Source organism: Athene noctua, chromosome 8 (genome assembly GCF_965140245.1).
Source record: "Athene noctua chromosome 8, bAthNoc1.hap1.1, whole genome shotgun sequence".
In the NCBI taxonomy this organism is placed as follows: Eukaryota; Metazoa; Chordata; class Aves; order Strigiformes; family Strigidae; genus Athene; species Athene noctua.
Window position 1 is genome coordinate 29,265,647 of NC_134044.1, and position 11,791 is coordinate 29,277,437.

At 45.4% G+C, this 11,791-nt stretch overlaps 1 protein-coding gene across 1 annotated transcript in view; it reads right to left on the reverse strand.

Moving 5' to 3' along the window:
• ARHGEF26 (Rho guanine nucleotide exchange factor 26) overlaps positions 1-8,041 on the reverse strand; it is a 49,208-nt gene extending 41,167 nt beyond the window's left edge. The window contains exons 1-3 of the mRNA XM_074911739.1: positions 6,757-8,041; positions 5,196-5,235; positions 3,036-3,181 (exon numbers count right to left, since the gene is read on the reverse strand). Coding sequence (XP_074767840.1) covers positions 3,036-3,181; positions 5,196-5,235; positions 6,757-7,800 — 1,230 coding nt within the window. The 5' untranslated portion in view covers positions 7,801-8,041. The remainder of the gene's footprint in view (positions 1-3,035; positions 3,182-5,195; positions 5,236-6,756) is intronic.
• Positions 8,042-11,791: the final 3,750 nt, after the last annotated feature.

The following is an 11,791-nucleotide window of genomic DNA, read 5'->3' on the forward strand; positions in this document are numbered from 1 at the left end:
TGGCGCAGCAGAGGTTGGACAAGATGATTTTAAGAGGTCCCTTCCAACCCAACCGAAGCTGCAATTCTTTACATGCAGAATAACACACATTACCATTATCCACACCAACTGAATGCTGCATTTGTTGGGAAGTAAATACATTTAATAGAGCACACAAGATCGTAAGTAACACTGCCTATGATCTCCTGGAAATCCTTCAAAAATATCAAAAGATACTTTTGGAATACATTATGGAAATATTGGGTTTTCTCCTTAAATTAGAACTTTTAAATTAACTGATGAAAGTTGGAAGGAACAGAGATAGTAGATAAGGGAGCTCTTTACCTAGTCACCTGCTTAGCTACTGCTGGCTGTCTAATCTCTAGCAGGAACCTGAGAGGAATTTGAAAGGAACTGCATTTAAACAGGACCCTATTTCAGAGGCTTTAAATGTTCTCTGAAAAGCTCCATCTTAGTTTCACATGTGTGTGTACACTGCAGAAAGACAGAAATGCTCTTTTTTTTTTTTACTATTATCATAAAGGACTTGACAACTCCACACACGAAGGTTGCGCTGCCCTCCCCAAACCGGAGGTCTGGTCCGAACCACATCAGCGGTCAAGCCCGAACGGCCAAAGGAACACCCTGCAGAGAGAGGGGACCGTTCTGCCGCCTTCCCCGCGATTTCCTCGCACAGTCGTTGCTAACAAATACCATAAACATATTAGTCTCCTTCTTCCCGTATGTATGCTGAAACCCAACGCTTTGACATTTTCCAGACTTCCTGTTACAATTCCACATTCACTTTTTAATACACGCTGACAGCGTGTAATTTTTCCAGAGAGTTATAAACACAGACACTATGAGACTGAGTCCCGTATTTTGTTTTCACAGTGCTCTACCTTTTCTCACACACTCACTTCCAAACTCGTAAATCAAGTAAAGACACTGAACAAGTTTGCCATGTTAGAATCGTAAAGAACAAGTTGGTTTATGTCACTGTAGCACAGCACAGGAATGGTTCTCTGACTGAGATGATCTTCATACTATTTTGGCCTTACAATAAATCAGTATTTTTGAAATTATTATTATTATTATTACTGAATAGCATTCCTTCCAAAATACCTCAGCTGTTGAGCATTTAACTGCTAGTTTGCCTAGAAGGCAGAAAAAACCCTGATTTGACTTCATTGTAAACAAATTTTTTTGTAACATTAAGCAAATTAAGTACATTTAAAGCACTTGTTGAAAAGAAGATTTAAAGCAAATCTTTTCAAAACCACATTGTCTTGCTTTCTTTATAATTACTGAATCAAAGAGGGATTCATGTTTCAATACGTTAAACTGCAAAAGGTCATCAACATCTGTAAGACAGCTCTTCTAAAAAGACAATCTGAACAGCCTTAGAAGATCTTCCTGAGGCTTAATAACTAATTTCCATAGGATATACACAGCCAGTGGCCCAACTGTCAAATATTCCAGGCAATCACATCATGTAATGCTCTTTTATGCCACACACAGAGATGAGGTTCTACAACGTTTTACAAATTACATAAACAAAAACCAAAAATCCCCCAAACCTTCCAGAAGCTACAGAAATTATCAAAGAATAAAATTAACCACAGAAAGACAGAATTTTTAGAGTTTCTGTAGTCTCAAAGTCTTTCTCAATGAGAGCCTGTAGCTATCATTATATGAATTATATCAAGAGATCAATTATATCAAGAAATATCAATTAGTATCATTAATTTGCCAGTTTATTAGCAGGGAAGCTAGCAAGATTACAGTACTGATTAAAACAGCTGAATTCTACTTTGTTTAACGATGTTACTAAGAAAAAGCCAGTGCAGATGCTTCACAGACTGTGCTAAGGATAGCAGATTACCACCATCTGAACACTCAGCTTTTTAAAAATGGTTTACATTAAATATATGCAATCAAATCAACTTGGAGTTGGCTTGCAGCAATTTAGAACAATTCAGCTGAAATATGTTTGTAACTGAAGCTTTTCTTCAGTATAATTCACCCTTTTTGGTGAATTCACACAAACGCTTTTTTTTTTTTTTTTTTTTTAAACAAATCAGTAAAGTTGTCTGTTTGCCAAACACAGGACCCTAAAAAGAACCTTCTCAATTATATTGCTTTTTATGTAAAACAAAGACCAGTAATTGGTCAGCACTTCAATGTTGTTATTATGAAATGAAAAACAAAGTTTAGAAAAAAAAGAACAGGACTAAATTCTATTTAAGGTTTGGTCCACACCACTCCAATTTACTGGAAGGAACTACAAAGCACAGATTTGACTCTGAATTTACATGCTGTTGGGATTTGAACTGTCTTTTCAGGCTTTCTGACAGTGCCCCGTCCAGAAGAGCCAGCTACAGTACCACACTGGTGTAAACCGTGACTCCTCGCGCTGGCAAGGCTGAAGCAGCCCGCTCTAGTGACCATGAGAGGTACAAACTCAGGGTCTGAAATTCCATATGCAAAACCAGGCATGTTTGATTTTTTTGGTTGTTATTCAGCAGAGTTTAAAAAGAAAAAAAAAATAACAGAAATATATCTTAAAGTGCAGAATTATGAAATATTAATTCTTTTGCATATCAAAGTTGTATTTAATTTCATCTTAAATCTACACTGACTTCCTCGGTAACTCCAAAGCACATACTCCAACCAGCAGCCTGCTGTGCAGCCACACGAGCCTACAAACACTGGCACTAGAAAAAGGGAGGTGTCAGGTAACCAGGGAAACAGATTCCAGCAAGAGCATCAGCCCATACCTACTAAAACTGACTGAGAAAACACGATTTATGCTTTAAGCTGTTGGAGTTACCCTACATGAAGACTAAACAAAAGCTAAACTGAGAGCTCCAAACTTGGATTAGCAAGAGCTGAATAATTGCAAACTTGTTGATTAAAAAAATATTTGGAGACACCTTCTATTTTGGAAGGGAAAAGAGAAAAACCTCAGCCAAAAACTCCAGTGGCAAGTAAAAAGATTTCTTTCAATACATGCTTAGATACTCTGTCTGGCTCTACAATGATCAAATACTCACAATGGACAGCTGACTCCATGTTGATCTCAGGGGCTTATAGTGAAAAACAACCTTTTCATCCAATTTCTGCTCTCGGGGCTCAGACTCTTCATCAGAATCTATGTCCAGAGCTTTTTCTTTATAGTTCTGATATAATACAGCGTTTTCTATAAAACAACAACAGGATGTCATTAATTGCTAGAAAGTTAGCTTAGTTGCTTTCTTAACAATTGTAAGTAACATTTAAACAATGAAAGAAACCGAAATGCCAATGTGCCGTTCGCAAACTCCGAGACAAAGATCGTATCTTATTTAGGATGGACAATGGTGCAGTACAGTAACAATGGATCACTGTACCACTACCAAAAAAGATCCATGCTGACTGAATTAAAGAACAGATGTGTCCTTTGTCAACAGAAAAAAAAAACCAGAAAACAATTTTTTCTTCCTTGGTTTGCTGTACAATGTTTCATATTTAGCCAGCAATTTAAGAACGGAACAAGCGTGTCGGTAGAGCAGTGCCCCTAATCTGGAGGTCTAGCTACTTTAATCTGCAAGACCACTGCAAATCCACTACCCATGCCAACTTTTATTCTGTCAGCTTTAAATACTGTCTTTGCACTGCACTAAGAGAAGGAAATAATCCAAATTTCAGAAATTTGACGTCAGAACCATTCCAAATAGAATCTTCAAAGCTTGATTGAGTAAGTGTGAGGCCCATGAACCTTAAGACAAAATACCCTCGTTCTGTATTTCAGTGCTGCCAGTATTCATTCGGCAATACCAACAGCAAAGAAACACAGGTGTGGAGCGTAGCATTTCCACCTCCCAACCTCCTCGACCACACACCCTTTTCAAAAGCCAACAGAAAAGGACAGAGAAATTCAAGACCAGAATAACCTACAGACGGATTAAGCTGTCAAGAAAGCAAGTTCTAAACGGTACTTTAGAGATGGGCCAGGCTTTGGACAAGATCCAATCTTCCCCTACAAGAGAAAGGGGAAAGAAGTGAAAGGTCTGGCTGCCCCACACACAGCTGCAACTGCTGAGGTCCCTCACGGGGCTGGGTGGATCTGTTCCACCTGCTGGGACCATACAGCCCTGGCTGAGCATTACACACGGTCTGGCCTCTATTTGCTCTCTGGAATGTGTCTATATAGTTTATACACTTTTAAGACAGGAAATTGTGTCCAGCAACTGAATTCTGAGAGGCATTACAGAGAAAGTTATTAACTGGGATCAATCCAAGATACAAGGGAGCCACTGCAAAATAATCTGGAAAACATCATCAGGAGATCGTGTTAGAAAAGATGAAAATAAAAGTAAAATAGGGGTGATGCAAACAGAACAAAGTGGGAAGTTTGGAAAAGAGAAATAAGGGGGAGAGGAAGGTAACACAGCAGCCGAGATGACCTTCAGGAGGCATTAAGCAGAGAAAAGCCAAGAGAGTAGCAGTTACTATAACGAAGCTTCCATGGACTTACAGCCAGAATGATTTTTTTATTGTTGTTGAAACATTGGGAAAAGCAGCAAACCTGGCAAAGCCCATAATTAATCAGTAACATAAAAAAGCAGATACACAGACTGTTTTTCTGACACTTAAACTTGAGGCCTAGATAGCAAGAGAAGGATTAAAGTAAAAAGATTCACCCCAGCACCCTTGCCTTATGAGGAAAAGAGAAACAGCTGTGCAAACCATGAACTCAGAGAATAACAATTCAGGTGTCTGCTGCACGTGATGACCCAAAGCCCTAAAGTGATACTCAAAAGTTATGTCCTGCACCTGGGGAGAGTGACGGGGAGTGGGCAGGAAGGCAGCCCCAGCTGGAGGAACGAGCCTCCTCTACGTAATTCTGCATAACTGCTAGGGCTGAGAAAGACATGGGGGTCAGTTCAGCTTTCAGGAAGGACAGGAGTTCAAGCTGAAAACAAGCCTTTCCAAAAAAAAAAAAAAAACAACCAACAACAACAAAACAAACACCATAATTTTTAGTCTGCCATTCTATATTCTTTAAAATATTTCCTCAAGTATGTCTAGTGCCAAAATTATGGTTCCATATTTTAGTCCGTTTACTGAAACACAAGGTACTTAGACTGCGTACAAAAGTGTGCAAAGTGATCCTGAAGTTCACTTCTCTTGTGACTGAGCATATTATCAAGTCTATGCAGAAAAGGGCTTACCTTCCCCATCAAACGTCCCTTGTCCTTTCAGCATTTTCTTCTGATAATTTCAACAGGAAAGAGATATATAGACATTAAAAGGAGAATGAGAAATAACCAACAGTAACAAGAACTTCTGTTTTATTTGATACTTAGGCACCAAATTAACAGGCCTTAATCTATAAACTTCTGATGTTGGACAAGTATTCATGAAAACAATTGTTTCAACACAGAAAGTGAAAAGCTACTCTAGTTTTCCTTCTCTCGTGCACTGTTTATATGTATTTGTCCCAAATGCTTCATTTCTTCCTACATTTCAAAAGCACAGTACAGGAGCTTTACAAGAGTTCAGTGAACTTGTAACTCGTGTGCTGTCACTGGGCTTTCCTGGGAGGACCTAAGGCACAGGACTGAGCGGCTGGTCTCTTCCCACACACTCTGCAAAGAACCACCACAGTAAGTATTCTGTAAACTAATGTTTTGAGACCAAAACAAACCTTTGAAATAAAACAGCTGTTTTGGTGCAACAGGTCACGGGGTCTAAGCAGTCTATTTAGAAAAATGCTACTAGCAAAAAGAGTTCTGTGTGTAAAGACAGGACAATGTCGTGTCCTCCTATTTTAAACATAACTTACTGTTAAAGTCTACTACCAAAAGCAAACAAGCCACCTCCCTACTCAGCAGTTCACAATTTGATCCATTACTATTTCACCACTTGCAGCATTTTCACAAAAGCTTCCATAACCATAGTTTTTAATTTGGCTAAGAATTGCCATAAAGCTGATAATTATTTTAATAGCTACAGCATTAGCCCTGAGCCTGAAGTACTTTATTACACGGTTTCAAACACTCCGCAGAAACCATACCTAATGTATTTTTAAAAAAGTAACAAATTGTATTTTAAAAGAAGGGAATACAAGATTACAATATGGTATGTTCAAATAGAAGATTGTTTTCTGTAAGTCTTTATAACTTAATTTTCACACATTAACATTCAATATAGATCTAGTACTCCTAAGGGATTACAACCAAGAATTAAAAACAAGCATTCTGCTTTTACTTGCAGGCATTAAAACTAAGCTACAAAAAGATACCTGAAGTGGTCTCTAACAATTCAAAAATCACACTTCGATATTTAAAAATACTTTAAAAGTAACGTCTCGGATAGAGGACTAAGGGGGGAAGTTCATTTTTGTGTCAGTCTGTCTACTCTAGCAGGCAGACTTTATTAAGTCAAAGTCTCTTTTTTTCCTGTTTACTACCTTCTAGGAAACAGGTTTTAAAACGTCAGTTTTATTGTGAAAGCAAGCCTGGGGAATCCAGCAGGAAATGCAAGTACAAGGCTGCCATCAACACATTTCTGAGCTGCCCAGATTTCAACAGAATCGGGTCCCTGAAGCCTCTTTTGAAAACATTGCTTGGAAGTAATCTGTGAGGCTCACCACTAACTACGAAAAGTTTTGTGGCACCAAAAGGCAAACTGAAAAAACGCAGCGTTTACAGAAAACACAGAGATTGCAAATCATGCTCCTGCGTAGCCTACGCCATTCAAACCAGCGTGTCACCGAGCAGCACAACTTACCTTTATCCTCCCCAGGCTTGAAAATTTTTCTTTATCTTCAACAACTGCTTTAAGTACGGGCTGGGACATTCTGTTTTTCTTCTTAAAATTAGAAGAGCTGTCGAAGTCCACGCCGCTCACCACGGCTCTGCGGTAGGACGTCGACCTCAGGCCGCGCCGCAGGGTCCCCGGGCTGTCCAGGTCGCCCTCGGCCTCCTCCTCAGCATCGGCTACCAGAGGCACGCTGAGGCTCTCCACCATGCTGCGGACCTTCAGCACCCTCTTGCTCGTCTCCGCGCTCTGGGCGCTGGCTTTGCCCGTCACCTTTATTTCGGACGCCAGGCTCTTGGGGATGATCTGCTGCGTGCCCACTTTGAGAGCGGCGGGGCTGTTGGTGCTGAGGACCACGGGCTGGTCCTGGGGGGACGCCGGCTTCTGGGGAGGTACATCTTGCTCCGGGGGCATCGCCCGCGCGACCCCGGGGGACGCCGGTGGCACTTCTGCTGCTGTTTTGGAGAGCCGGTTGCCTTGCGAGGGCAGCGCTGCCACGTTGCTGCTACTGGAGGACGGCGAGGGCTGAGGGCTGGCCGCGAAAACAATCTGTTCTTGCTGCGGGGCGAGCGCCGAGGGACTGGCGATCCTCCGGGGATGACCCAGCTGGCCTCCTGGGGAGGCGAGGGTGCCGTTGGCTGTACAAGCCACGGGGCTGCTGGCCACCAGAGCGAGCGCCCGGGAGGGCCGCTCAGGGGAGACGGCTCTGCGGGCGGGAGGCCTCACCGTCCCGTTGGCCACCGAGCCCATGCCGGAGCTGAAGCAGGAGGGGCCCCTGCGGAGCGCTCGGCTGCCCGGGCAGGTGCTGACGGTGCCGGCGGGCTGAGTCACGGTGAAGCTGCACCTGTCCTCCACGGGGAAGTCCGTGACGAGCACCCCGTTGGGGCTCTGGTACGACTGGGGCCGGGGCTTGCTCCCGGCGCGGGGCTGCGGCCGGGGGGTCGATCTCCGCCTCCACCGCGCCGCCGCCGCCGCCTCGTCGCCGGGGAGACCCGCCCGGCCCTCCCCATCCATCGCCCGCTGCTCGGGGCCGCCGCCGCCGCCGCCTCAGGGCGGAGAGGGGGGGCGGCGGCAGCACCTCCCGCCCGGCGCCGCTCCCCCCGCAGCTCGGCAAGGGGGAGGCGAACGGCACCGCTCGTCAGGGCGGAGAGCGGGAGGGCGGGAGCACCCCCGCCCCGGCCGGCGCCACCCCGCGCTTCCCGCCGGCGGGGGCTGCTCCCACCTGCGAGGGCCGCCCGGCGGCGGTGAGGGGAAGGGAAGGAGGGAAGGAGGGAAGGAGGGAAGGAGGGAAGGAGGGAAGGAGGGAGGGAGGGCCCGTCCCCGGCCGCCGGCCCGCCCGCCCGCAGCGCCCAGGGCCTCACCTCATGGCAGCGCTCCCCGGGGCGGAGGGGGGCCCCGGCCGCCGGCGCGCGCCACCTGCGGCTCGGCTGAGGGGAGGGCGGCGCGCGGCCCTTCCGCCGGCCCCGGTGCTGCCCCGCCACGGCCCGGCCCCGCCGCCGGCCCCTGCCCTGCCCTCCGCCCCGCCGGGCCGAGCAGGTACCGAGCGGCCGCGGAGCCCGGCTGTCCCGCGGCGGGAGGCCGGCAACGGGCCGCGGCCTGGCGGAGGGAGCCCCGGGCCTCCGCGCGAGTAACCGGGGGAATTCACCTCAGAGCTAGCGAGGGCGGCGCCGGCACCCAGCCCAGTTCTGTGGACGGCGAAGCAGAGCGGCCTCCGCCCGCTTCCGGCCCTTCCCCACCTGTGCCGTTCCTGAGCACGCCGGCCCCTCGCTGGAGGCGGGCACAGGCACCCCCACGCGGGGCAGAGGTTCGATTTCGCACTGGGCAGCCAAGAGGCGGGAGCAGCGTGCGGTGGTGCCCTGGCCCTGTGCCGCCTGCCCGGGCAGGGGCTCGCACCGGCCCCTCCACGGCTGGAGCCAGCGCCGGGCTCGGGCAGCGGAGCCTGGCGCACCCCCTGCTAAAGTGCTGCGAAGAGCAGCTTTTTGCTAAGAAAACAGGACACAAACGGTGAATCTGCAGGGAATTCTGACAAACCACATCACCCCGAAAAACCTGCGTCTGGAAGAACACTGAAGAGGCTTTGGTACATCCTATCACTTAAACACGGACAGAAGAAGAACAGAGGAGGTTGTAAAAAGCAAACCAAAACGCACACTTTGCGTTTCTGTGCCTGTGCAGGGCGCTGCCCAGCCTTCGTCCCAGGCGGGTGCAAGCTCTGCCCTGGCCTGGCCGCCGCTGCCCGCGGAGGAGCAGCACGGTCCCTGAAATAAGTAACATGGACACTTTCTCTGTTCTAACTATTGCATTCGGTGATAATTACAACATGCCCTTACTTCACTATCTGCTTCTCTGCAGTTAAAATTTGTCTACTTCTGGAAAAAAAGTAACAATCTCTATGTTTTAAGAGCCATCTTGTTACAGTGTGTGGAGCATTTAAGCATAAGTAATTATTTAGCTCCACTATTAAATGTCACACTGCACATGAATATAAAATATAATTTAGAATTCACACTGCATATGAATATAAAATTCACACTGCATATGAATATAAAATATAATTTAGAATGCTCTCCTAGTATCGAATCATGAATGAATTATTTGTCAGGCTTCCCTCAAATGCATGAATCACAATCTAGGTGTGATTTCTGTTCCTGTGTAATGCATCCGATTCGGGTCGGCAGAATCGAAATCCCTCCAACGCATGAAGATGCTCCAGTCCAGGCCCTGCCCTGGCAGCCTGGGACACTGCAATCCAGAGGTCTGGAGATGGGACAATAAGGCACTGAAGGACATGCGGCACATACCTCTTCCTGCTAATCTTGACCTTCACTCTCAAAGTTTTCTTTGAGAAATTAGTGGTAAAATGCTCGGGTCATTTACATCTAAGAGGCCTTCAGGAAATGGCTAAGCAGCTGGGAGCAGGGAAGGCTCTGTCAGGCTGAAGGTGTTTCCTCACACCTGGCTGAGAGGGCACTTTGCTTTCAATACCTTGATGAAAACTTGAGTTCTCCACAGACTTTAACTGGAGAAGAGTGACATAAAACGCTCTGATGTAGAGCCCGGGCCTGCAACACAGCCCAGCAGTAGGCCATGGCAGAGGGTGCAGCCCGGTGCCCAGCAGCAACCCGCCCGCAGGGCTGGCTCTAGGGCTGGCGACCAGGGTTTCAGGAGAGAGCCAGTCCCGCATCTGGGGCACAGGCAGTTCCTCCTGTGAGGAGCCCAGTCCTCCCCAAACACATGTGTGAGTACAGAAACAGAGGAGAAAGGGCCAGGGGCTGCCTCACACGGGCTAGAATTCACCCTGATGCACTGACACAAGCCTAACTTCGAGAGTGCAAATTTTCCAACTCAAGTTCAACAAAATAACTTGCTTATTTAAAGATGGGCACCCGCTTAAGCTCCTGACCAAACCTGAAGGGAGAAGGGCCAGAAAAAAAAATTGTTAGATTTGTAGTTGTTCTCTTCAGACTTGCACGACTTCATGTATTGCTGAATCAGAAAAAAAATAGAATAAAAGTGCTCTATTAATCTTTTTTAAGATAACAAAAAATATTATATACACTAAGCCTGTTTAGTAGGTAGTAAACAATCAGAAAAATAGATAGATGAAAACATAAAGAACGGCCAAACGTGTACACGCATATGAACTTCAGATGCCTTAATTGTTCTGCCAGAATAATCCAGGGAAAACAAAAATCTTACTAAGAATAAAATTAAGCAAAGCACAATGAAATTAAAATTGTCAAATTTGCATGTCTCACAAATGAGACAACACTTCTAATTGCCACACCAACTTCAAACAGTCCAAGCACACAAGGAGAAGCCACAGGCATAACCTAAGAAGTTAGCTCAGTTGTCACTTAGGATTTCACAGCCTTATGCGTTAATTATCGAGAAAATTCACATACAGGATTATTTCTAAAATGATCTTTCAATTTACCACATGGAATTGCCAAGGAATTGGATATAGTTGCAGCATATTACTTACCTCGTAAATCCCAATTATTAATAACTGAGGTAATCAGCTTTTACAAGATTATTCTTACACATACTTATTAACTATTACAAGAATAATTTTGGTTTCTGAACAGCCACCTCAGTGTTCGATTTCATACACAGCAAAAAAAGAAAGAAAAACTTTACAATAAAATTGCCATTGTAAGAAAAGTAAAATCAGCTATATAATTTAAGAGAAGAAAGAAATTTAAACATGGTTATTAACACCCCATACAAAGCAAGGTCTCAGTATAAAATCACTGTGGTACTTCTCCTAGTAGTGAAAAAACCTGAAGTGAGCCAAGTACCAGCCAGGAGAGCGTGTCCTGCTCCAGGGCCCGTACAGATAAAGCACAGGGCTTGCTGAGGGGGAGACCTGAAACGCTGGACACCCCGTGATGTCGAGGGAAGAAATCCATGGCAGAGCTTTCAGCCACACCTTCTCAGCAATAGGGTTAATCCACTCAGTGATCTTGAACATCTGCTAGTGAAAGTTTTAAGGTAATCCACCATTTCCTAGCTAGTACAAAAGACCTGAAAGCTAGTGTTATGAATATGCACCAAACCAGAAAGCGTTTCTGTACCTGCTTGCCACTAAACATTCCTTGATACACAGAAGACTATGTTTATCATCACCAGTATGAGACAGAGATTAGAAGACATGCACGGATATTTTCACTGGTGAATGTCGTTATTCCCTGAAAATCTACCAAGAAAAATGGAGGATTATTCATCTTTTCCCCACATCCGGATCAAAAGCACACTCTTCCTCTCTGTGACATCAAAGCGAGAAAGCATTAGTGAGCCTCTGGCTTTATTTATGGATTAAACACCCATGGTTCGCAGTCCCAAATGCAGTGCTCACTCTAAGTGTCCTGTGAGATAATTTGTAATAGATGGCAGTGTAAGCAGTATCATACTCTACATATTTTAGGCATATAAAATACACCATTTTCTTCAGCTCAGTACAGCAGAATTGTATCTTGTCATTCAGATATAAACGGAGAGATTC